We start from the raw sequence: 27,340 nt of genomic DNA on the forward strand, positions 1-27,340 counted from the left end.
TCATACTCTATTAAAATGAAGGAAACAGAAAAAAATCAGACAAGAAAGTGATCAGTCACTACCTTAAAAGGATTTTTTAGTTGACACATGCCACCAATTTCAAATGTATATGTGTAATGTGTAAGAAAAGAGAAAGTATCTCACGTGCGCACCACCAGAGGAGCTACTGGCAGGTTCTCACCAACTTGCCCACATTTGTATCATCATTGATAACTTTCTCAGATAAAAAGTGATGTGTCCAGTGGAGAAGAGAGTGAAGATGAAAGAAACTTGTGTCCCCCGTGAAAAAAGTGAGACCAAAGAAGTCTCAATTAAAAATTGACTAAACTCACAGACACTATTCTCCTTTATTCCGGACTGAGAGTCTGTACGAAGTTTAAAAACACAGCATGTTTTAAACCATTTTAGTGACGGCCAACATGTTTCATTGCCATATTATTTGTGGCAAATTCGTCAGGGCAAACAAGGTTAACAATCCCCTCCCTGGACAAACAACATCAAAAAAAGGACTGACAGACAAAAAAAACACAAGGAAAACTAGTTTAGAAGGGATATATCCAACTCCAGGCTCTCTTCAGTACAGGTAAAACTCATGAAACTAGGATACATGAATTAGATCTACTCATTAGTCCTATAATTTCATCATCAAATATTTACCTAGTAGGAGCTATGGGCCCACATACCAGCTCCCACCAAGTCAAGGGAATATGTATCAAGTACAGTTTTCGTCCCTTTCAAAAAGCACTTTCGTTGCTATATGCTTGCATCTGTGGAAAAAATCATAAATCACAATGATTATCACACCCTATGTGTTGGAAGCTCAGGGATGTCCTAGATCTCATGTCACGAAGTGAACTACCTCAAATAACCCACTTCCATATCTTAGTCAGTACCCACATGATGTCATACCATATACTTAAAACTACAAAACATCACAGAAAGTTGACACCTTCCACACTCACCACAAGCGTGAGGATCTGATCAATAAAATCCGCTTTAATCCTCAATTAACCACACATTCTTACAATGCTCGTTCGTATCTCCGATCAACTGACCGGCATTCAAAACATCCTTTTATATTGGCACAGATCGGTGTCATCTTCAAAAAAAGAGAAGAAAGTTGAGAGAGGTCTCAAGGAAACCCACCTGCATCACTAACATATCATATCTAATATTCAGCATTATAATACAATGCCAGCTCGAGCTTCTCAACTAAACGGCATAACAGTGACATTATACATAGTTTCTCTTGTCACTTTTTCCCGTTTCATTAAAGCGCTCTCGTCACACACACTCTTACCGCATCCCAGCGAATAAGGGTGGTAACTCAACCCAGCAGCAACCCCGCCGGCCGAAGTGCGACTGTTAAGACCTCCTGCAATCTCTTCTCGCGGTATCTCCAGTCACAACTTGGTACAGACTCTCAGTCCGGAATAAAGGAGAATAGTGTTTGTGAGTTTAGTCCATTTTTAATTGAGACTTCTTTGGTCTCACTTTTTTCACGGGGGACACAAGTTTCTTTCATCTTCACTCTCTTCTCCACTGGACACATCACTTTTTCTATGAGAAAGTTATCAATGATGATACAAACGTGGGCAAGCTGGTGAGAACCTGCCAGTAGCTCCTCTAGTGGTGCGCAAGTGAGATACTTTCTCTTTTCTTACACATATACATTTGAAATTGGTGGTATGTGTCAACTAAAAAATCCTTTTAAGGTACTGACTGATCACTTTCTTGTCTGATGTTTTTCTGTTTCCTTCATTTTAATAGAGTAAGAGGCACGCAGGATTGGGCTACACTAAGCCATTAATTAGGTGATTGAGGTTTTTGATAAAATTATCTTTCCTCCTCCCAGTCCTGGATTTATATACAATTAGATTAGTGCCTATCTGAGCCAGACCTTTGTTGGTAAAATAAGTGTTGAGTGGAGGGTGTTCTGGCACATTGTCCCTCTATAGCTCCTTTTTGGAATCATTATGTTTTGCAGTGGGCCTGCCACCGCACCGCGGTACTTTGCACATTTTTTTTTACATTACAAACGTTTGAACAATTTGAGCTATAAACTATTGTTACATTGAAATCTGCAAATTCTGCTAAAGATGATGTATCATGTGGAAAGGGTGGTAAATGCACAATTATGCGGAAAACGCCACATCTGCAGATTCTCATCATTCCGTTGGACCTCACTATAGGGACCAGTTGCCGCGCTTTACCGCGATTACTTTCACTTTCACGGCCGTTTTGATGTTTGATCGCGATCACTTTCACGGCCGCTTGGCATAGCCAATAGGTCTCACTTTTGGGACCTTATAAGTATTTAGTTATGCAACTGTTGCATGACTAAACACTTATAAGGTCCCAAAGGCGAGACCTATTGGCTATGCCAATGCTTGTTGAGCTTTGTATTGCAGTGTTATAAGCAGCAGTTCATTGCTCTTTTAAAAATGATCTGTTACCTTATCTTCCAAGCAGTAGAGATGGGTGCATAATGGTCCTGCTCCGCAGTTCGCATGGACTCCTTTCAGATCCAAACTTGGGCTATAGCCTTTTCACGCTGCACATGATCCATCTGGGGAAGCAGGGCCGTTGTTGATCCTTAGACCGCTGCTGGGGCATCTTGAGGTGCAGGGACAGAGGCATGGCTTCCAGCACAAACATGTGAATGGCAGTTGTTCTTTAAAGGATTTCTGCTATCAAAGACAAAATAGGTTTATCTGGAGTAAGGAAAAATCTGAATTGCCTACATAAACAGAAGGACCTCGACGTCTGGAAGTCCATAACACGGCAGTGTTTTGGAACAAAAATGTTATGATTCCTAGATAACTGAATATAAAGTGGACTCTTCAGTTGAATTTTGAGAATTTTCTTGATACAGCTTCTTCACTGCCAATCTTCTCAAGGGAATTGCAGGCGGAACAACGTATATGCCATAAGATCTCAATACTATTGCCACCTCAAAAACACTTATGTAATTAGGCTGTTCGGTAAGTTTTTTATGTAGTGTAAAATTTATTTATGGACTATTTTGGTTTAGAATATCTTCCCTACAGAATTGCATGTTTAAATACATATTATGAAATCATTACTCAAATATATGAGCATGTTGCATAGATGTTGAGGTTAAAATAATATACATCCATTAGGTTGCCGTTGCTCAATTCCAGATAAGTAGGCCAAATCATAGCCTCACGGAACTTGGTGAGACCTTCATAGATTTTCATTGAGGAAGTGTGAAAGATTTCCATTCGACTGGTGGGTGAGTTAGTTATTCTAGACTTGATCCAATGTATGACCATGCGAGAGATCAGTAGATACCAGTGCATGGCGAGCTGAAAATACACAGATGCAAAACTCAGGAACGTCAGAATGGGTCGAAGATCCTTGATCATGTAAGAGGCTTCAGAGATTAAGGGTCCAGTGAGATCTTCAGTAGCTGCTTGAGATATTTAGGCGATATTCAATAAGCTGATGTAGACCAGGAGCTGGACTAGACTTTCAAAACCCCAGGCATGTGCCTGTCTAGAAAAAGAGCCGGCGTCTTTCCCAAGGGAGCCTCAAACTCGGTACCTCCTATTGTAATGGTGCTTCTGCGCCTATGCCTATAATCTGCAATCATTTGCACTACATAAATTGGAGCACAAGGCGCTGTTGGGATTTGTCAGTAGTCTAAAGTCCGATTTTATTCATTCTGTGCAAGCGTTCCTCCGGCTGTATGATGTCCTGCTGCGTTAGTGTGGTGCCTATGTGTCCGTTTGGCTGAATACATGTGAATGTGCGCCTGAGTGCATGTCTGAAGTGACCAGATGCCACTGGGCACCCCTTTTGCAGTCCTCTGATCCATTTGACAAAGTGTGTTCTGGGAGTCATAGTCTGTACTTGAACTAAAGGGGCTAGCATGGTTCGCGGCGATGAGGAGCCATGTTATCATCCTATGGATGCTAGGATATTGGATCATGAGTCTGGCTGTCTCTGTGGTGTTGTACTCTCTTATGTTAAAAACGTGCTGTTTTGTTACTGTTTTCGGTTGAAAATGGGGTGGGGTCTTCCTCTGGATTTGTGTATGGCTATTAATCTCATGCTTTGAGATTGTGTTTGTCAGTTTCGTGCCGCAATTCTTGTTTGTATGTGCGTGAGAAAATAGTGAGGGCTTATTACCTTTTCTGGAGAGATTAATGTGTTGATTGTAAGTACATAATGAACTTTTGTTCCTTTCCGCTCTTCCAAAAAGGGAGAACGGGAAGGCACGCTGACCTCAGTCTCCTCTTGAGCATTGACATGCATCTCCTGAAGGCTCGGCTAACATCTGTGTTTGTATCTGCTTTTCCACAGCACCCACCCAACTCAAGCCAGCAATGTCCCTGCTGCCAGCGGAGAGTAAGTGGTTCTATCCGTTTGTTGTATTAGAGTTTTTGTGTTTAGTGGGATACAAGAAGAATGATCTTGCCTCATGTATTCAATACTTCTTGCATCAGAAATGGTGAATTTATCACAACCCTCGTGTGTTGCCAGACGCACAGATTCTGAGCCTTCACAATCTCCTCTACAAAGGCACTTGGAGCCTGTGAGTCACTGTATTCACTGCTTGTGTATATTTCACGGTTTTCCATTCTATATTTTATTTTTGTACCGTTTTACAAGGTTTTCTTGGAGCATATTTGTTATTGTTTGATTGAAAGGGAATTGAGTATTTGAACAAATCTATCATAGTGTGTTCTCAGGCACGATTGCATAAATGATTAACATTATAACGACCAGAGTTACAGATTTGAGCGTTACATGGCTCGTCATTACCATGTGGGACACGCCCTTTTGGGGAATAGGTTGTGATGAAATTCAGCTTAGACGGATCAAGCCCTTCAGGGCAGCAGTGCAACGGGCGCAGTGGCATCTGCAAAGGGTTGTAGTGACTGCAAAATTAAAGGTAACCTATCACCTCTTTCCTACAAGCCAGGGCCATAAATATACCCGAATCAAAAAAAGACCCTTTGGCCCTCACGGGTGTACATGGAAACCACTGACCATTTTCTCACTAGGAAGTACCAATTCCAAAAGAGGAGGGAGGGGAAGTGAAGAGGCTTTTCCCAGACATGACATTCCTATAAGATAATACGTTTTCAACCTTCGAATGTGGAATAACTTTGGGAATATCGTGTTTTCTCACTGATTCCCATTTTTTTTTTTTTCTGGCCTTTTTGCTCTCTTAATTAATTGAATGTTTTTCCTGCAAAAAATGTGCATGGAGAAAATTGATCCAGCTGTAGTGTTCTGCATGATTTATAACCTCTGTTGGTCCAGTGATTTCACGACATGGCAACATTACAAATGCACCTGTAATCAGGGCCCTGTAGTGTTGCCTCTAGGAGGCTATATGAAGGCCTAAGTGTTCTCTGGCACAAAGGTGTTAATATAAAAGTCAACTTTTCGCCTCTGCTTGTTTCAGGTAGCATGTTACCCACTGGCTCTGCTATTATGCGCTGCAGAACAATAACTGCACCAAGAGGGCTAAACCGAAGCGTTCATTTTTAAGATAATTTATTTTTTTCTACCTGTCTTACAATTTGTGTTTGTTTGCTAGAGGTAGCCATGCCGGCTATTTTTAAACTGTGATGAAGAGAGAAAAGGACCCCAGTGCATTTCGGTCTACAGTGTGATAGCTAAATCAACGAGGATAATTGTATTAATAGGTAACTAATGCATTCATATGACATGCATAATACCCTCTGTCCTCTATAAATACGTCAGTGCACAGAAATCAGAATGTGGGTACGTTCATAGCAATAATCACTAATATTTATGCTAAATAATTATTTTGAAAATCTATCATAAATGCAAGGGCAATAGTTTCATTACAGAAGTGTGCTATTGTTCTTTATATATTCACATAGAAGTTGTATGTGTAACTTGTTTCCAGTATCATACATGTTATTTTTTTGGGAAGACAACCAATGTATGTTTTCATTTGCCGTGTCTCACCGCTGTGATTCACATAAACCAGCATGGACCATATTTTGTTAAGTATTTTTGAACTTTTTACCATACATATGATGCTTTTTTATATTCTTTATTTCAACTAGCATCTTTCATACCAATATACGTTTTGAAAAAGCTCCAGTCCCCTCTGCCACAATGCGGTGAAACACGGTCTGGACGAGTCTAAAAAAGCTAACCTCTATGATTCTGAAAGCAAATTTTACATATTACTTCTAATTTGAGCGTTATCAACCTTGCATTTATGATGGCTTGTCAAAATAGTTCTTTTGCATGAATATTAGTGATTATTGCTATGAACGTTGGTACCCATGTTCTGATTTTGCTGCATTGTTTTGAAATTAAGTCAATGATGGGAAAACTTGTAAGTAATAAACCAGATAATTAGGTGGTGAAGGTAGAGAGCAGTAGGGGTTGCTTGTTTTCCACTGTTTACCTCCTGCTCTTTGTTCCCAGGTACCTGGAGAGGACCATCAGATCTGCAGTGGAACAGCATATCTTTGATGTGCATGGCTCTGGAAGTCACAGTTCAGAAGACTCTGAATCTGGAACGTCTTCGACCATGCCCACGTTGTCTTCCAGACAGAGGAGGAGGCATCTCAAGGAACAGGACGAAGCCTGGAGGAATAGAGATGTGTAAGACCAGAAATATCATACACTTCCTTTTTCCTCATGTGTAGATAAACGCAATGGTGACATGCACCATCTTTTATTGGGAGTTCTTCATTCGCTGCCAGCTGTGCACCTCTGACGCCACTGAGTAATTGAATTTTAAGCTCTCACTACCACAATGTATGTGGTTCATGGAATGTTTAGTTGTTATTTGTTTTGTATCAAGATTCAAATTCACAATGTCTTGAAAAAGTGGTACTCTGTGTACTAATGAGATGTCAGACCATGTCTCTGGGTATTAATCCAATTGGGCTTTCATGTATTAGATGGTTAGGAAATCATTGTGCACTCAGAAAAGGGAAGTATCCTTAGATAATACAATACAAATGGTCCCGTGGCCATCAATGCACCATCAGGCGTAAACCTCGCCTTATGCAGTGGATCTTGGATCAGTGCTCAATGGTTGTGGTGTTTGTCATGCTGAGGCTCAAGGTCTGCAAATTATCATCTTCAACGCAAATCAGGGTGGTTGAAAACCTAACTGAGCTTTATTGAAAAGACCTGTCGCCTCTGCGCGGTTTGACATTGTGGATACAGCCACCATGGGATGTGATCATTGAAACTGTTTACTGCAGATTCTTTGTTGATGCCATGGAAAAATAGTTTTGATATATCCAATTAAAAAGACACAAAAGACTTGCAGGCAGTGCCTCAAAAAGAACTATATGAGGAAAGATAAGTTATGAAATGATGATTGACCTCATGTAAGTAGGCTGGAGGAGGATGGGAGAATTGAAGGCTGAAGCTGACTTGAGTCCACTTCTTATTCCATCGAGCCTTTGACTTATCAACCTTGCACGCAGTGAAGTGGGGAACGTGGTGAACTACTCTTCACTGCACCCTGCCTTGCCAGGATGTGCCCTTTGCAGCAAACTCATATTGCTAGGTAACATGTTATGCCACTTTCACTGTGTTGTTAGTTACATTTTTACTTTGATTTGAATGATTAGATCGGACCATTACCGCTGATAAGAGTCATTATTTATAATTGGTTACTCTAAGTACAATTTTCTTAGATTAAGCAACATTTTGTCAATTAAGAAAATAATTATGAACATCTCATCATGAATATCACATAACTGGCAACATAAGGAACAGACTCAAGTCCTAGATATTGAGGCCATTGATATGCTGGCAGCATCCACTAGTACTCAGAAGCACTCAAGCATGTTTTTTTTTTCCCGTGGAACAGTTAGTTAGAGATTTTCTGAATAACCTATTTCCACAAGTAAGTCCAACAGTTTGGCACTATAATCTTGGCCAAGTTGCACACCATTGTCGCTTCTTTGTAGTTTGTCTGTAATCAAAGTTGCTCCCTGATTGCTGAATGAAGAGTCTACTTTTCCCTTTTGTCTTCTTGTACCTTTTTGCATTTTGAGAGACTTATATAAAGTAGAAGTTAATTACGACGATGCCTAGACAGCCTGCCAGTGGACTGCCCCCTTCGACCAAGATATGATGTCTTATGTTTAACTTACTTGGCCACCATTTTATGATCCTCTGCTTCAGTTCTGTGCCAGCTAACATTCCTGAGCGAATGGGCTATCAGATCTCTGTATATCTCTTGGAAGCACTTCCTGAACAAAGGAGTGGGTCCGAGGAGATATGATAGATAGTGTGTTTTGATTTTACCTGTTTTGCCTGAAGGAGTGACGATTAGTCTGAAGGAAGAGTGTTTACTTTGTAACCATCTCCTCCATCAGTGGAGACTGATGTATGGAGCCCATTAAATTTTATTAGAAGAGTCCTTTCCTTGAATGTCTCCCGAGTCGGTCATTCCAATATTGTATTACTTTATCTTCATAAATCCAATCATACCTGTATCATATTTTTTATATACAGGAACAGTTTGTGCTTGCAAGTCCTCACATGTCACTTAAATGGTTTTGAGTCCAATTCTTCTGTTAATTGGGTCCCTCACCTCCGTACTCCTTGTGCTTTGTGCCTGTGAAGGGCCAATCTCCAAAACTGGGCGCGTTATTGTAGATGAGGTCACACCATCCACTGATTGACAATACATCATCATAACTTCCTCTTTGCAACAGGATGTACTTCTTCTGCACTAGGATCCCTCTGCAGTGTCCTACATTCTCTTGGCAGCCTTGAGCTTTACCCATGTTGAGCCATTTCTTGTTTGGCGCTCATCAGTTCTCACCCTCTAAAAATTGACAGCTTTTGTTATACAGGTGAACATGCTAAATACCACTAAATGAACGAGTCCACTCTGAATATCAAGTGCTCATAAAATGTGAACTTAAAGAACTAATGCATTGACGCAGGAATTAGTCTGTAACAAGACGGTCCAATGTTTGAATCCTGGCAGGATAGATTCAGCCTGTCATTCTTCTGCAGTTCATTAAACTGGGTTCCTTTGAATTGTGTAGTAATAATACCTCCTTATTCGGTTGCAATGGACAGTGTTGCGGCATTTGCAAAGTAAATGGTTATTATTAGCATTATGCAAAAAGAACAATTGATGGACAGAATGCAGAACAGTGTCATACCTTACCCCAGTACAGAGATCTGGGCCTAAATCCATCGTTTTTTACTCCCCATGCCATTCCAGTTTGGACCCAGCCATATGCAAATCAGTCTTGACCCTGCGCCCAATGGGAACAGTCCAGCCCGAAAGGCCAGGTCCTTCCTGGACTGGAAACAAGCATCCGAGGACCATTGTTTCTTTTGCATATGTCGCCCTAAGAGGGATAGGTATGCCCAGACGTTGGTCCCTTGCTCACTACACCACTGGATTCAAGATAGCCTGGCTGATAAAGGGTGATGCCCTGAAACCGGTCCTAGGATGCTTGTTTCCAGTCCAGGCAGGACCTGGCTTGGCAGTTCGGGCTTGACTGTTCCCACAAGGAACAGGGTCAAGACTGATTTGCATATGTCTAGGTCTAAACTGAGGAGGTGTGGTGAGCAAAAGAATGATGGATTTAACCCAGATATTTGTGACTGGGGGTGAATGTTTGCATTGTCCAGCATTCCGTCCATCAATTGTTTCTTTTGCATTATTAGCATTATACAATTGTACCCCCTGAATATTGCCCCACACTGCACTTGGCTTTTCTGTCCAATACTTCTGAGTAGAAGACTTTGCGGCTAAAGCACTGTCTAAACTACCCTGTGAAATGTGTATGCATGCTGGACCTAAGCTTGAACAGACAATCAGAAACCTGACCCTTAAGCAAGCTTTCTTAAGTTCCCTCAGTTAGGGAATCTTGGAACTTGATGAGTGAAAATGGCTTCCCACCCTCCGCTACCATCTACTTGCCAACTATTCTTATTTTTTTGGAATCCGCTAGTTTTGGTTTAGATTTTACGATTGTTTCATTTTTTCACTGATATGCAATCAATTCTCTATGCAGTTTGATGGAGAGCTTAAAAACTCTTCATTGTAGCCTTTTTATTTCCCGCGTTGGAGTTCTCACATGTTGACTCCAATCTGGCTTTCCTATTACACTGTCCCTGACTTTTTCTACTGCATGTATTGCTTTTAGTTGTTCATGTAAGCTCCACTCTACTTAGATCTTGTCCAGAAGAGAATTGTACACAAGATGGCCCTGCAGATACTCCTATTTTGGAACCAGTTATGGTCCACTGTAGCACTTGTTTCCTATAGGGTGGATGTCTGTGAACTAATGAGAACATCTTGGGAGGACAAGATTCTCTTGTTGCTCACAGTCAAGAACCTGTTACTCAAGCTAGGATTGGATGCTTATTGGAGTGAACCGTAAACCCTTGGCCAGATTAACAAAGCCTGTCTTAAAGCAGAAAATTGGGGTTTAGTTCAAACTGATTTGATATTGAATTGCAATGGATCACTTTCAATTGCTTTTATGAATTTTAAACAGACAGCCTCATTAGAGCCCACACTGGACGAAATTGAACCACCACTAGCAAGGAAATTATACCTACAATTCAGGCATGGTTGTCTACCCCTAAATTGTTTTTTTTTTTTAACTGCTGCAAAGCAGGAGAGAGTGCTGAAGAACACTTCCCCTGTTGTCAAGGGTTACCTGAGTCACCTGAACATGTCCTATTCTTTTGTCCCTTGTACCACCAATCTCGAACTAAATGGATTGCACCCCTTTGTAGAAAACTGTGAGTAAGGAGGTACAAGGAGGCTTATAGAATACTGCGATCAAATACTACGCGTTTGATTGCATTTTGTACAGCCAAGTTCTTAAGAGCCATGTGGATCAGGTGCACAAAGCACTCTCCTGATAGTTTTTAGGGTGTAGTTCCCAGGGTGTACTATATTTTATTGGCGGCCCCCTAGGTTCTACTGTGGGCCATGTGCGATTTTAAATGAACACACTTATTAATCTATTTTATTCCCCTTTTAAACATTTTATTATGTTGTTTTTAAACGTAAATAATTGGTGCCATTTTTTAGCCCCTAATACTGCTGCTATTAAAATGAATTTTAATTGCGTCCAAACAATGATGCACTTTGACCGTTCTGTACTGTGACTGTAGATATACTGTGAATGTTTATTTATAATGTCATGTCTTATTTGTATCGCGTTGCTTGTAATTGTCTTGTTATATGATGTACTTTGATGATCTTAAGTGATCAAAATAAAGTTCTTGATTGTAAGGCTTATCAAGAAAATGGAATTAACCACGAAAAAGAACACGTTGGTCTCAGTAAAGAAGTGGCTACAGTAGCTCAACAAATCATTGTAGTGTACCCAGTCATCCATGTGCTGGTTATTAAATGAAAGTCCTAATTTCAAGGAAGGCAGCATTATTGCACTCAGGAAATAATGTCAAATTCATTCATGTTTATTCTGAGAGGGATAGCACGAAAGAGGCCCAGAGAAAGTGTGTGATTGTTGATTTTCCATTAGTTTTTTCTTTCTGTGGAGGATTGCTAGGGTAGTTGAGGCCCAGTAGGAGGCTTGTTTTAAATAACCAAGTGCTTACCATTGTGTGACCTAACACAGGTGACATTGCAATACATTGAATGTAAGAGTAGGTCACAGAAAATGTATTTGAATTGTGACTCAGTCTTCGAATTATTGACACATGGGCAAATAATCTGTAGCAGGTGGCACCTGGCAGGTGTTTATCGCACTGTTGCGCACTTACGATAACGTCCTTCTCCCTGTTGGAGACTCCCAATAAAAATGTAGTACCCTGGACCTTCTGAAATACCCATTCCTATTTTTATGCATTTATATACCTTGGTACTGCGGTGGCGTGTGCTCAAGAAGGTGTATTCTAAAGTGCAGCCCTCTGACTTTCAACTTTGTTTCCTATTTAGAGAGGCCATCAACAAAGAAAATATTCGCTCGAAGTTCGGAAGCCTCGATGAATGCATCCTGGCTGCCCAGGAGGCGGAGAAGCTGCAGGAGAAAAGCTCTGGGTATCTCGAGGAGAGGATCAAGCCCAAACGCCAGAAATCCAGCACAAAGCTCTCGGAGCGGAATGATAACCAGGACAGCCACTTGGTAAGTGGAATGATATTTTTATCAGACTGTTGCATGTCGTGGTGTAAGCAAGTACAGACACCCAATGAGCACTGTGCTGGATACCATGCTTCAGATGAGTCGATTGACAATATGCTATCCAAGCTACCAAGACAATATACAAGACACATGCAGCATTTAATTTGATTTATTCAACTAGAAATATGCATTTGACAAACATGCTGCACATAGCAGCAGTAGGATCGTCTTTTTTTTAGGTATACCCCTGGCAGGAACCTGAGGTCTAGCTCAGCGCACATGATAACTATCCCAAGAATAAGCACAGCACAGTGGGGTGGAAGAATGCTCTTGTACCGTGGGGGGAATATAGCAAACTCCTTGCCCCTAACCCTTCGCTCGCAACTCAGCCTGCAGCTGTTTAGGAAGGAGCTAAATACCTGGCTGTTCTCCCAGTAAGTCATCAGCTATATTCTTAAGGTAGGCCTCCAGGCGGCCTCTATCCTGAGTTTTCTGATCCGCACAGTGCTAAGACACCTTCGGGTATTTGTCTGCTTTATAAAATTACCTCATCATCATCACACACATAGGTTTCTGGTTCAAGTGGTAGGTGTAAGAGTGTCAGGGAATTAGTAGGTTAGATGGTTCTGGTGTAGCAGGGAAGTAAATAGGTTCAGTCTTTGCGGTGTTTAGCATAAAAGATAGGATAGCCATGTAGTCATGAACAGATGTGAAGTAGTGGCCGGCTTTGGATTCAAGCACAGAGGTAGGGGAAGGAGAAGATAATGTGTGCCTACAATAGTAACATGTTGTCTCGTGCGAATGTAATTAAAGAAGGGAAAACCACTTAAGTATGTTTCATGATGATGTCGGCTTTAAATGCCCAAGCACATGCCAATATGTTTATGCATGCTGTCTGATGGTAAGATCATTTGTTGGCAAGTTGCTTAGGAATTATGACTCCAACTGCCTTTTACAGTGTGGGCTATTTGACACAATTGTATTCAAACTTTATACGAGCAAAACTCACTGTTAATGAGTTTTGAACAATAGCAAAGGACCCCACCCTCTATATCAGGTTTTCAAGTATCAACCAAGTTTGAAAAATGCTTCTGAAAATTCATGGAAAATTGTTGTTTTTTGTCTAGTAGGGGCACGGAAAAAGGAATTTACGATTAGGAGCGAAATTAGCCCAAATACTTTTAAAAGTCCGTTCTCTTCTCTTAGAGTTCCAGCTTTTAAGGGGTTCAGAAAATAACTTGGAGTCGTCCTTGTAATCAAGAGAGAGCTTCCATTCAGTATGTTTATTGCAACAATTTTAGGTGGACAAGTCCCCATGAGTAGATGTTGTGTATGTGTGCAGTTACACTTGTAGACCTCCCCCGCCTTGCCTTCATTGAATATGAGGGCCATGTTGTCCCACACTGGAAACACACATGCTCCTTTTTCAGGAGAATTGTTCAGATCCTTTCTTATGGTGAATTATGTGGAATGCCTAATTTTGTAAGTGTGCAAAAGTTGTTGACGCGTTTATGCTCCCCTATTCTCTACCCTAATTCGGACTTACTGATAGAGAAAAGTCTGTCAAGTAGTTGTACATTTCTTATGCAAAAATCTGGAATCTGGTAGTCAGAATTGCCATTTAACAATCTCAAATTTTTGTGCACTCAAGTGACACCTAGGTGGTGCATTAAACATTTACTCACTCGGATCCCACTTATTTTTGTGAGCAATTAAAGATCTGCAAGGTTTGCCTGTAATGCAAATACTTTTTGATCGAAAAGTGTGAAGGATGGTTTATGCCCTAGGAAATCCTAGACACAGCAAGGACACAAAAATCTGTTTGTTTTTCTCTTCATGGAGCATGAAAAGATTCTTTGTTTTTAGGTTCTAATGAATATGGTTTGTTAAATAGATTTATCCTCGAGATCTTTAACAAAAAGGGAATTCAGTCAGACAGTAGACAGTGACAACAAACTACGCAAACATAAAAGTTAGCTTATGGCTGTTTACATATTTGATGTACACCTAAAGCCCTTCGGAAGTCAAAGAGTACTACAGTTTATACTGAATTGGGACACAAAGGTTCCCAAACTTGTAATGAAGCAGGCACGGAAACCTGGACCAGGGAAGACCATTTTTATGCTATGTTCCAAGTGTGGCCATATCAAGTGCCTCCCTTGCAGTCTGGTGGAACATACGGGGGGCATTTCATGACAAGACGTAACTGTACAGTCAGATTCTACTACTTGATGAACTAGAACGTAGGCAATAGTTCTGCAAGGGAAAGCCTTCCAGGCTCTTTTGTGTCTTGTAATGTGGCACTGATCTTTATGTGCAATACAGTAGTACTATGTTTATTATGGCAAATATACTCTTAATCGCTTCACCCATCACAGAAGGCACATGAGATTGGCACTGGGTGTAATATATGAAGATGCACTTGTATATTATATAGTAAGAATTTGCAAAACGTGGCACATTTATCGCAGTGTTGGTAGTCCTTATCAATATATGTCTCAACCATCACCGTGCTTCTTGGTATATGGTGTGAACAGGCCTTACCAAAATACCATAAGCTGATTGCTAATCAGGGAATGAGAACAGTGCCTACAGACACAGCACCGATTTGTGGGGCACCCATGTAGTCTGAACAACAGACCTGTTGTATATGGAGTGGTGCTTTGCCACAGAACAAACGGTCTGTGGAAGCAGAGGATGTCCGAAAGGTTTGATAAACTAGGGGAGCTATCGAAACTTCATGGGGACTTGGATTTACCTCAGGGAGGGAACCTCAAGGACCTGCGAGTGGAAAAGCTGCATGCCATGGGGATAGCAGCTCACAGAATGAAATTTATGTATGTGGCCTTTTGTATTGGTTGTTTCATAGCAAGAAATATAGTACTGGTGATGAGACTTAGGCAAATATCAACACAGTTCCATTGAATGTTTACCTTCTTAAGTTTAAAAACTTGAAAGGTAATATAGGTAATTAAATAAAAGAATAAGCAGCCCTCTAAGTTCGACTAGGACGAATTGGAGAAATCTACGAGAGGGAACTAAATCGGAATACTGCAGAACTAGTTGTCCAGGATTGGGGATCAGCAATCACAGACTTTAAAAAAAAAAAGAGAATTAAAACATGTTGAGGTTCAAAGCTGAATTATTTAGGAATTACTCGATATAGACATTTGCATAATCCTTTCACCCTTGTCGGCCGAGCCTCACGGGATCAGTTAGAGTAGACTCTCAACAGTGACATTAAAGTGCATTGCATCGACTTGAGCCAGGCACAAATTATTCTCACACCTAGTTGAGATGTCTGAAGCACCACACTGGAAGGTGGCAAAACATCAACGCCTATTGACAACGCACCAGTCAACTGCATTTCATCCAAAACCGAGATTTTTAAATTTAGCATCTGGAATCTAGCTCTTTACTACAAATTTGTCCAGATGAATACCAAAATAATCCTACATGGCAATTTGGAATTAGTTTATGGTTTGGCGGTTGCACAGATCTTCCTCTACTACACACTGGTGTACCAAACACATAATAAAGCCAGCTAGTAGTTGGGGGATAAGCATAAACTTCATTTGTGTGTACCTGTTTTGCAAGCATGATACTGCCAAGATAAGTAAAGGCACCACTCATGTAGGGTCTAAAAACACTAAGAAAATGCACAGTTGCTCGATAAATTGTAATTCAGGGTTACGTTGAATTACAGGCTCCTACTTGTAATGAACCTTTTATTCAAATTCACAAAGAGTTCTTCTAACATGCCCAATATTCTTGGCAAGTGTAATTTCCATTTTTTCGTGTAGGCCAAACATTTGAGTTGCCAACATTCTTTCCAAACCCTCAACCAGCAGCTAAGAGATAACGGCACACTTGAGATGTCTGAAGAGGACTAATGTGCTATTTGAACAGAACATGAACTATCAAAAACGCAAATTAACTATTTGAAGATTTTGTACTACTGTCCCCTAGACTGATTGCCATAACTATGACTGACCATGCCGGAATAATAAGCTGCATTCAGATCTGTTCTAGATTGGCAAATAAACATCTTACAGTAATGTCAAGTGCACGTCCTTTATCAGGATGGCTGAAAATGTTCCTTTCTTGGGTCACGCGTCTCTATAAAATGTGTGTATATGAAAATGAGTGTACAAATCTTTGCAAACCATCGACATGGAGTTCTAGTAATACTGTCACTTGTCAGTAGTGCTAGAATTCATGCAAGACTCATAAGACATCTAGTGCTTTGTTGCTACTCCGAGTAAGCGTGTGTCACTTAAAGATTAATGTGCAGCCTAGGCAACCTTCCCCAGAGGTAGGGAAAGACAACACAACTTTTGTAAGATTGTCAGATTTAATATTTGTGAAAGTTTACATAAACTGATACAGTAATAGAGCTAATATAAAGCCGACAGCCCAGTGCCCGGGGAATAATAATGTGTGTGAATGAGAGGTGTGAAAATGGCAGCAGCCCGTTGAAATCCAAGACTCATACTAGAGCGTCCACATAGAAGGACCAGGAGGTAAACACAGCAGCTTCCTTTCCATATGATTGTTTGACTCTGCAGGGGTCAAGGCGCTGGAAGCTATGGTTGGAAGAGTTATTCTTTTCTTATGTTTGAGCAGAGTTTCTTGTGGATATCTGCCATATCTCGTGTGTGACGAGCTCATATGCTATTTACACTTTAATTATTTTGTATCTATATCCTTTTCTTAGTGTGGTGTATTGTGTTGTATTACAATTTTCACGTTGTGCTAGTTCTGCTCGTGGTCAGGGTAAGAGAATAAAGATCGACAAACATGTTCAGAGTCTAATTTCCATATTAAGGAAGAACTGAACCCCCGATGTCTCTCTGATCCAAATTGATGCGTGTGAACACTATTTTGCAAGCGACTATGTCATGCTTCACTAGAGTTATTTCTTTCTCGTTATCACTTGATCTTATTTTATTGTTGATTGTAAGTGTTTTACACATTCTTTAAAGATTGGTCCATTGACTCTGTCGACAAAGCTAGTTTTGGGCCTTCCTGGTTGGTAAGAACGCTAGAGAATTGAATAATCAGTATGTAGCAGAAATAATTTGCTCCTCACTCATTAGACTAGTTCCCAGTCTGGGCACATGCAGCCCTGAGACAGCTGCCCTTTTGGATGCTTAAAAAGCCCATTCGTATACCCTGCTCAGTGGGATCCTTGCCTGTTGGCACTTTTGGATTTTTGAGCGGTGCCCATCAAAATTGCTTATAGGATGGTACAGCAGCTCTGGAAGATGTAACCGGAGAATGGTGCACCTCTTCTGAGGAGCTCGTCACCTTCCTCGTTGATAGCAGGTAGAGATTGGCGCTGACTGATTTCAGCTTGCCTTTGTCCCCTCCTCTGTCGAGATCTTTACAGATCCGTTAAACTTCTATTCATTTTGAATCTGAATACTGACTTGCGGGAGGATCGCTATAGCACCCACATGAGTTTAAACGCTTAAACTGTAGAGGCATCATTACCCATATATGTTGTGTATGCATTGAGCACTGGGTAGCCTACAATCTCCTAAAGTTAACATCTCACTGCATCCGAATGATTGGATGGAATTTCTCTCTAAAATGTACTGTGGACTGGGGAAGCAGTGATGAGAGGTGTTGCAGTAGAAGTTGTGCTTTGTTTTCAAGTCTCATTTGCATGCACGCAGCCCGATGAAGGGATCTTGGATCAAGATACTTTACAAGTTAATTATTTTGTTAAATATTGACTTGTTAATATGTATGACTAGTTGCTAATTAGATTTGCACATATAGGGTGTAGCTAGGGTCATAGAGAATCTTAGTTAACTAGTATTCAGATGATAACCTTTCACATCTGAGGTACTTCATCATAGAGGGCATCGGACAGCTCACGTTCTGTGTGCAGTACTCCAACTTCACCGTGCTCTGTGATTTTATTGTGCAGGAAATTAACATTAGTTCCCTTCCAGCTTCCCAATTGATAAATGCCTTTTCAGTCCTTAATCTAGCACAGCGGCTCTCTGGGCCCGCCCACGTATCCAGCCACGCACTAGATCTTATTTTCTCAAAGTGATCTATCAGTTGGTTCACCTTCCCGTTAATCTGGTCTCATCATTATATTGCGCCTTTTTCGGTTTTTCACCAGTCTGATCAGTTGCCAAGCCTAAAATATATCAAAGCCTCTCGAGCATAGCATAGGGTTATTGAAAGTAATCTCTTACCACAACTTGCCTCTTTTCAGCTAAATGTTGCAGATATTGTTGCGGACGTGTGCTCTAAACATCAATGGCTATTTCTTGCCATTGATTATATTGATCCTCTGAAAATTCAGACGTCCCTGAAAACCAAACCATCAGTCGCTTGATTCACAGCAGAGCTTCAGAAGGAGGAGCTACTTCAAACGTTTAGAGAGCGTGCTGTGTAAGAAGTATGATGTGAGTGATTAAAAAAAACTCCTATAAATTTGCTTTAACGCAATACGTAAAGTCCAGACAGATTTCATTGCCGAGCAAATGTCTGTTACATCAGATGCCTCCATAGAGGTGGTGGTGTGCTGTGGTGGCGTCAGTCCTTCTTATCGATAGATGTTCTTCTTTCTCCTTATTCCTCCACTACTAAGCCATTGAGCCATGGTGTGACCCTGGGCTCATCTTCGAGCCCTACTTTATTTGAGGTGTACATGGTGCCTCTTGCCACAATTATTCATGCATATGGCATCAAGGTGGTGGTGTATGCGGATGACACTCCACTTATGTTTTTTTTTCAGGAACAGAACAACGAACTTCAAGAGGCTTTTAAATCGTATAAGTGTGCCAGATCAGATAAAAAAGAGCTCTTTCAAATTAAACTCTGGAAAAATACGAAGTTGTTTTCTGACAATTCCTAGCCCTTAGGGTTCAGCCTATATTTGCCAAATGAATTTGGAGAGCCACCCTCCCCTACTTCTGTAGCAAGGAATTTGCGCATTACATTTAACAAACAGCTGCCTTTTGGCCCTCAAATATTGTCATTGACTGCAACCTGTTTTGGACTCTAATGTGCCCTAAGAAAAATCGTGAACATGCTCGCTGATAACACAGGGCCATAGTCCTCTTGATGATCGCCTTGAGGTTGGATTAAGCCAGGGTTCTTTATCTTTGTCTGCCTCGGTTCTTGCTGTGCTGGCTTCATGTGATGCAGAATGCTACAACGAGGCTATTACTTAATGTTCTTTGTCAGCAATCTGTTGCACATCATTTGAAAAGGTTGCACTGGTTACTGATTCAAAGGTGCATCTATTTCAAATACATGGGTTATTTACAGAGTTTTTTTTACGGAAAAGGCCATAAAAAAGGAGAGATTTCAGCAGTATGAGCTTAGCGCCAGGAAACTCTTAGGATGTCCGCAGTATAAAGTAATTCATTCAGAAGCTCTACAGACTGCTTCAATCTTCTAACAGCTGCTGTTAAAAATTTCAAAGAGGAAGCGGATGTAAAAAAGTACAAAGATGTATGGGGCCAGAAAAAGAAGTTTATCCTTTTTGTTTGTAGCCTCCAAACTGTGGAATGATTACAACTTGATCTCAGAGTTAGCCCTTCTGAACCAAGTTCCAAGATGTAGCTGAAATTCTGGTTATTTCAGAATGCTTAAGACTGTGCTGATCTACCTCCCTTTATTTTAGCTATACATCTTGCAGATATTTTTAATCAGATGTTCAAATCAGGGTATTTTCCAAACAATGGAAAATTGCCTCTGTGCTACCGTTAATTAAAGTAAAGTCACTCTCAATCCTCAGGAACCTAGTAGCTGCCATCCCATCTTCTGGTGCCTGCCAAAATTGCGGAGATGGTTCTGAACTAGGAATGGCTTCATTTTGAACTAATAATCACCTTCTGGGTTCCACCCAGTTTCAATTCAGAAGCAGTCATTGTACTGAATCAGCACTGATTGTGGCCCCTGAGGAGATGAGGGCAATTTTGGATAATGGGGGCAAAGCATCCCTTATTTTACTTGGCCTATCGACCGCGTTCGACATGGAAAACTATAATCTGCTGCTTGTCTGTCTCAACAATATTGGGAATAATCTGCACTGGCCATTACAGGATCCTTTCTCTCCAGAAGAAAAAAAATCAGTTGCCCTATATGAGTTTGTTTCCAGCCCCTTTTCCTTACTCTGTGTGGTACCTCAATGGTCATCTTTGAGCCTTATGATTTTTAATATATACGTTACACAATTGGCTAGTCTGATTAGAACCTTTGGCTTTTCCATGATGTCATATGCTGACGTACACAAATTATTGTCTCGATGCCTAGTGATATTTAAGATACAGCCGTGAGGTTCCATAACTGTATGCTGGAAGTAGGCAAATGGATGAAGGGCAATTGCCTTAAGTTACACTCTGGGAAGACTGAGAGCCTCCTATTTTGGAATGACATTTCCTTCTGGTCCCCCACCTGGTGGCCACAGGAGCTGTGAATACTCCCAGTCCCTGTTAAGAAGTAAGGAATTTAGGTGTCGTGTTTAATGACAAACTCAAATTAAGGCAGTCATCTCTTCATTATTCCATACCTTAAGGATAGTAAAAACTATTTGTGCATTTCTTTTGAACTTCAGAAGACTGTAGTGATGACCCTCGTTCTTTCTATAATTGATGACTGTCATACCCTTTGTAGAAATATAAAGCAGCGACTGCTGAACAAACTCCAGACTTTGCAGAATGCAGTAGCCAGCATGCTGCTAGGGATCCCCAAGTTCCAGTCAGTATTGCAAGACCTGCATAAGTTACACTGGCTACCAATCCAGAAAATCATTGCCTTTAAGGCCCTCTGTATCGCCCATAAGGCCCTTCGCGATACAGGCCCTGACTATCCCGAGCATAGTTTCAAATGGTACATTCCCGCTAGGACGCTTCAGCCTGTCTTCCAAAAATGTGAGGGTTCACAAATGTAAGCACTCCTCCTGTGGCGACAGAGGTTTTAATGGCCGCACCGCTAAACTATGGAACAGCCTACCTCTAAACTTGAAATCCATGATCAATCTCCTAGAAAGGCATGGCTTGGCAGTTCGGGCTGGACTGTTCCCATGCGGCACAGGGTCAGACTGATTTGCATATGGCCATGTCTGAACTGGGGTGGCAGAGTGGGCTAAAGAACGGTGATGGATTAAACCCAGATCTCTTAACTGGGTGTGAGTGTTTGATTTGTTCTGATGCTCCGTCCATCACCACCCCCTTTTGTACCCCTTTGTTCGCCATAAGTTGGCAGGGTATGCTCAGACGTGAGTCCCTTGCTCACTTTGCCACTGGATTCAAGCAAGCCTGGCTGAAGACGGTTGAAATGCCAGAAACCGGTCCTAGGAAGCTTGTTTCCGGTCCAGGGAAGGCATGGCTTGGCAGTTCGGGCTGGACTGTACCCATGAGGCACAGGGTCAGACTGATTTGCATATGGCCATGTCTGAACTGGGGTGGCAGAGTGGGCTAAAGAATGGTGATGGATCAAACCCGGATCTGTTGACTGGGTGTGAGTGTTTGATTGGTTCTGATGCTCCGTCCATCACCACCCCCTTTTATACCGCAATCTCCTAGAAAGGCATTACAAACTTGGCTGGTTAATTATTGGGGGCTTATCCAGTTTATAATCCTCTCCAACAGTTGCCGCATCAAGAATCATCTGTGCTTTTGAACACTTTATAAGATTCTATCATACCATTTTATATTTTAGTGCTGAGACAGCCTACGGGACAGCTGTTGTGTTGTATAAATGTTACTCATTTATTCATTCATTCACTTCCTTTCTGCGGGTAAGCATCCCATATATTTAATAGGTGGCTTGAAAAGAGAACTACAGTCAAGGATGTGCCTTTGCTCTTTTTGATGCAAATCTTTTTTGTGTTTAAAAGTGTTTTTTGTCCACGGACCCAACTAAAGTTGCTGCATGGGTCCATGATTCAGCAAGGGCCACAAACCTGATGGCACGGTCTGCAAACTCTTTAAAAAAAGAAAAAACGGACTGCGCCGAAGGCCATGACTGCGATCGTTGGCTGTCCATGGCGAGTTGAACACAGGATACAGTCAGATGTGAGATAAGGGAAAAAAACGGAAAAAGTAAAGGTGCTTGTAAAGTTATGGTTACCTTTGGTTGAAACACCTTACATAGGTTTACAAAGACTTCGCCAATACACTTGATATACTGCTGTAAAAGTGCTATGCCTATTGTGATGTATTGACTCCTTAAGTAATTACTTACCTGAAAGGTGCTGACTGTGAAATAGTTGTGCTGAATGTAAAGTGCTGGTGATACACCGAAAACGCGTTACCAGAGGTAAGCAATTGCTCTTCAGTGGGAATCCACATACATTTTATTGCTCCATGTGGAACTCCTGTTTAGAGATGCTTTCTTCACTCAAATATTCTCTGTAATGCACTGCACAACTGCCTGTTCACTATATTAAATACACAAATAATATAAAATTAAAATAAACCTTTAAGAAATCTGTTCTTCTCTGGCACTTGCTCCCTAGTATCTGAACTGCTGCAACCGTTCTCTCATTCATGTACAAAAAATTAGAACATGCATTGGCTAAGCCAATAGGTCTCGCCAATGAGAGCTATTGGCTTTCACAGTGTTTTGTAGCCATGCTATACAGCAGCGCGGATGCTTTGCAGTGTGGCTAAAACAATTTTTTTTAAAACACCAATCGTCAATGTAAATATCCATTTCAAGGAAGAAAGGGCTTCTTTTAAATGTGTGTGTGGCCTTGTAAAGCATACCTATGAATAGCAAGAGGTTCAACAAGTATGACACGGAAGAAGAAAAATTAAAAGTAGTCGCAGCGGAAGGACAGCAATCAAGCTGAAGCAATCAGTACATGGTCCATGCTGAAGCCAAGAGAAGAGGGAAGTGAAGCCAGCACACGCTGGCAAATAAGAAGGCTGCAAATAAGTATGACAATGAAGCCAATGAATGTTAAGCAATGAGTGGGTTGCAATCCCCTTGTTGTATAAGATATCTTTAAGCTGTCCGGTTTTAGTTTTAAACCTATAATAACTGATAAAACTCCACTGTAAGGGAAATAGCCCTCACCAGTGTAAACATATAAACACTGAAAAAAACCCTGCACAACCACAAACTAAATGCCATTCAAAGAAAGGAAAAGGAGCGTGAAAGAGTCATTTTTATTTCTTCCTGAAGGGGTCAATACAATGTGACTTTGTTACTTAAGGTAGCAGTAAGAAAGACTGGGCTAACACTATTCTGCTTGAGTTTTGTTGTTTAGGGATGTCACTAAAATATTGTTTCTTCCTTTTTTCAATTTTGTGGTCTTTGGTCTAAAGATACAGGGGTTAGAATCTAGCATGTTTTAGGTCTTGTTTATTTATTTTATAAACTGTAAAGAATCAGGATATATCAAAACCATATTTGATTTTTTTTTGCTGCGTTTGTCTTTCACTGATAAGGAAAAATGTAGGTTTCATAAGAATCTTTACCAATATGTACCATCACATTTACCCACAGAGAATGGGTAAAAACCCTTGATACATCAACCCCCTTTTCTAGGGAGTCAGTATTGATAGGTGAATTGCCAAATACCCCAGGCTTTAAACAGTCAAAGCAATGTACAGTCACTGGTATATGTGAAAAGAGTGCAGCCACAAAGCATCTGTGATACTGGTGAAAACATGACACCAGACTTTTGGAAAACATGGAACGTAGTGTCACTTGGAATGCTGCTGCAAAAAGTTCTTACCAAGTTCAACGAAGATTGGAGTGATTGTGTTTGAATTTGCAGTGATTCAGTAACTTATATGAAAAAGTTGTGTGATGACCTGTCACAATCGATACTTGAGCTAAAGTGGTTCCCTGTAAGAGATCCTTGCCACTTGTTAGATGGTATACTGAAAGCATCTTTAAAATCTTCAGATTTAATGAAGAATGCTATTGACTTTTTAGTCCATTCTGGTGAACTGTTTAGTAATGCACGGAAACTAAAACACAAATATTTCTCAATTTGTGCTTTGTGTGGCATCAAAGAAAGAGTCCTCCCAACTGTCACGTAGTTGGTGGTTCTCAGTCCTAGAGGCCACAAATGCTTATTCATGTGGCAACCGTATACAGAACTTTTGTTGAATGATGATGCCAAAGGCAAGAAATGGGAGGATCTTTGATCACATATTGATAGTGATTTGAAAAAAGTACATTCTACTGCCTTCTTAGATTTTTACAGGAAAGCATGACTGCTGTAGTGGACATAATAAAAAAAACTAGAGTCTGAAAATACCCTTGTCTACCAAGTGTTCAGCATAATTGGTGTAGATGTGAAACATCTCCTTGAAAGTAGGCTGGGCAACACTTTTAGTGACTTTGGCACTGCAACATATTCCATGATAGAGTGCTTGCTACTTGCTTGCTACTTGGTAAACAAAGAAATGTTGAGGAGCAATTCAGGAACTTTTATTTTACAATGTATGAGAAATAGCACTTCACCAACCATGGCATTTGAAGTCAATGAAGCCTCACTGTGGTACTCTGCTCAAGTTTTAGATCCCTTCTGTAAAGGGACATTTTCTCTGGAGTTTCAAAAGTGCTGCCTCATTTTTGACCGCTTCAATAACTCTGAGGTCATATGCACCCAGTTCAACGCATATGTTGCAGAACCTGTCGCAGAGAATCACAATCTTGAGGTGCACCAATATTGACATGGAAAGCTATGTCAGTGGCCAGAGTTAGCAAATTGTATACTGGCTAATTTGGAGTTGCCGGTCTCAAGTGCCAATGTTGAGAGGGCCTTTTCACAGATAAAAGTTTACATTGGAAGGTAAGAGCAAGCGTGCATGACCAAAGGCTCACTGGAGAAGTATTGTATGGTGTACTACGATAAGTATGATTTGTAAACATTTATTTGGACCTCATTTACACTGTACGTACACTGTCTATATACCATGTACTGTCAGTGCAGAAAGCAAGCAATAATAAAAGCAAAAAGTTACATAAACACCAGAAAAACACTGTTTCTGTTGTTTTAATGGTGCGAAAATGTGTAACCATTGTTTTTTAAGGTATTAAAATCGCTTGAAAACACTGAAAAAACCCCATCAGAATTTACCAAAAATTTACCAAAAATTGAAACTGAAAACAGGACAGCCTAGATATCTTCTTGCAAGCAAGAGGGCATGCACTGTGGCAGACAAGACCAAAAGAAATTCACATTTATTGATAGGCATTGTTCTAGTGCACAAATTTGTTTTATTAACATGAGAATTTTTCAGTGTTTAACTTGTGTTTTGAGAATTGATTATAGATAGTCACTAGTGTATCGTGTTTATGTGCCTCTGAGGAATGTATGTCCTTTCAGAAAACTGAGAAATGGACACATAATTGAATGGTGATAGCTTTATTAGTCTAACACACAATTGTGTTATCCAGTTTTATGGTAGCATTGGAGAAGGGGCATAGTCTACAAATCTAGCAAGCTTGTTTTTCTGTTGTGGTTTAGCATAAGTTTGTTTTAATAATTGATAGGCGAATTATAGAATTTAAGGAGTATGGTCCGGAGGTCTTGCCCAAAGTGTTTAGTTAAAATGTGGGTTATTTAACTTGTCCATTTCCAGTTGTTTTTATTTGAGAATGTTGGATGGAGTTAGTAATGTTCTATGGGAGTCGTGATCTAAATCTATCTGTATGGCTTTTTGGTTGGATATTAAATAGTTTGTGGTCAGTTGGTTGGCTGGTGTGTGAAATATCAGGAAGTGTGGGTACTGTTACAGGCATGTGATGTCCAAATAAATAGCATATGTGTGCATTGTTTAATGTGTGCGATATGTACTAAAATGTCATTTGTTGTGTCTTAATTTCGCTGAAACATGTTGTAGTATGTTTTTCGATACATCGATGGCGGTTCTGATGGTTTCTAATTTTTATTTGGTTTTTAAATCAAGTGACATTTCTCTTGCCCAACCCTGCACTATAAAAACGGAAATAGAATACTTGCTAAACAACAAGTTCTGCTATCATATCCCTAAAATGTTTAATAGAAAGATTTATTTTTGGCTAATATATAACAGAACAGTGTCTTACATCAGCCACTGTTTCTTCTGTCAGGAGACTCCCCCTTCCTATTCCAGGCAGCTGTCAGTGTCTTTCCAGGCAATCAGTGGCTTGTGTGGCAAAATGAATGTTGACATAAATAGTCTTCCCTGGGGTACAGCAGACCTGACTAAACCTTCTCTGTGACATGCTTGGAATACCACTGGCCCTGCACTGCTCTTTTGCTAAAGAGATCATGAAAGAAGTAAAACTTGTATTTTGTTTCTGTATGCGCAACAATAAAATCTAATTTATTTCTAAAATAAAGGGTTGAATTCACTTAAGGAGAGTATAGTCCTCTTTTGAGTTCTAAATATATATTTGTTCTGCTAAATCGTGATTTATGTGTATTTGTAATTTAACATTAAGTTTTTAAAGTGTGCCTCAAAAAGCAGGAAACAAAACTTCAGCTCTTCAAACAAGCTGTGACTGTGCCAGTACCCTGTCATCTTCTCTATTTCATTAAGAGAGCATCTGTGCTTAGATATTTAATTGCATACGTTATGGAGGGTAACACAATAGCAACATGCTAGCCCCAGATTGCATTAGGACAAATTCTTCCTGTGCTACAGTAAGATCTACTTTGCTGGCACTCATTTTTCCGTGTAGTCTGCCACAGACCAAAGCGCCAGCGTTGTTTTTCAAAAGCTGGTAAGGTGGCTGTGAATGCCTGGCTGATGCTCTGTGGAATCCGATACCTTTGAGCAGAGGAAACACATGGTTGCAGCAAGAATCTGATATAGATTCACATGTCACATATAAACCATGTACAGTTTAACTGGCGTAGTGTGACATGTTTTTCTCTAAAAAAAAATTGTGTGATCCTCGACAGTGGGTTTTTCAATAACAATACTGCTATAGGATGCCGAGCAGAGGTCCGCAATCTCACATGTTTAGATTCTTTAATCTATCTAAACTCTTATGGAATATATTTGTTGACGAAATCACTCAAGGCCTCAACATCGTGATTTGGGATTCCTTTTTTTCCAGTAAAGGACAGTTTATGCAACACTGTGCAAGACTTCATATTTTCTGTTGATTTGGTTGTTTAGGGTAAGGAGAGTTTCTGCCTTTAAACACAATTGTGTTTAAATTGTGCTTAGTTGCAAATTACATTTTCCACTTTGTAGATAAGTGCAGTCAACAAAGAGCACTTAATTTAATTTTGG

At 40.5% G+C, this 27,340-nt stretch overlaps 1 protein-coding gene across 3 annotated transcripts in view; it reads left to right on the plus strand.

Moving 5' to 3' along the window:
* Window positions 1-27,340, plus strand: part of FAM13A (family with sequence similarity 13 member A) — a 927,448-nt gene that overhangs the window by 650,415 nt on the left and 249,693 nt on the right. For all 3 annotated transcript variants that reach the window (XM_085635480.1, XM_085635470.1, XM_085635487.1), the window contains 3 exons: window positions 4,330-4,374; window positions 6,445-6,624; window positions 11,933-12,119. In XM_085635480.1, coding sequence (XP_085491606.1) covers window positions 4,330-4,374; window positions 6,445-6,624; window positions 11,933-12,119 — 412 coding nt within the window. The remainder of the gene's footprint in view (window positions 1-4,329; window positions 4,375-6,444; window positions 6,625-11,932; window positions 12,120-27,340) is intronic.

This window comes from Triturus cristatus, chromosome 2_1 (genome assembly GCF_964204655.1).
Source record: "Triturus cristatus chromosome 2_1, aTriCri1.1, whole genome shotgun sequence".
NCBI lineage: Eukaryota > Metazoa > Chordata > Amphibia > Caudata > Salamandridae > Triturus > Triturus cristatus.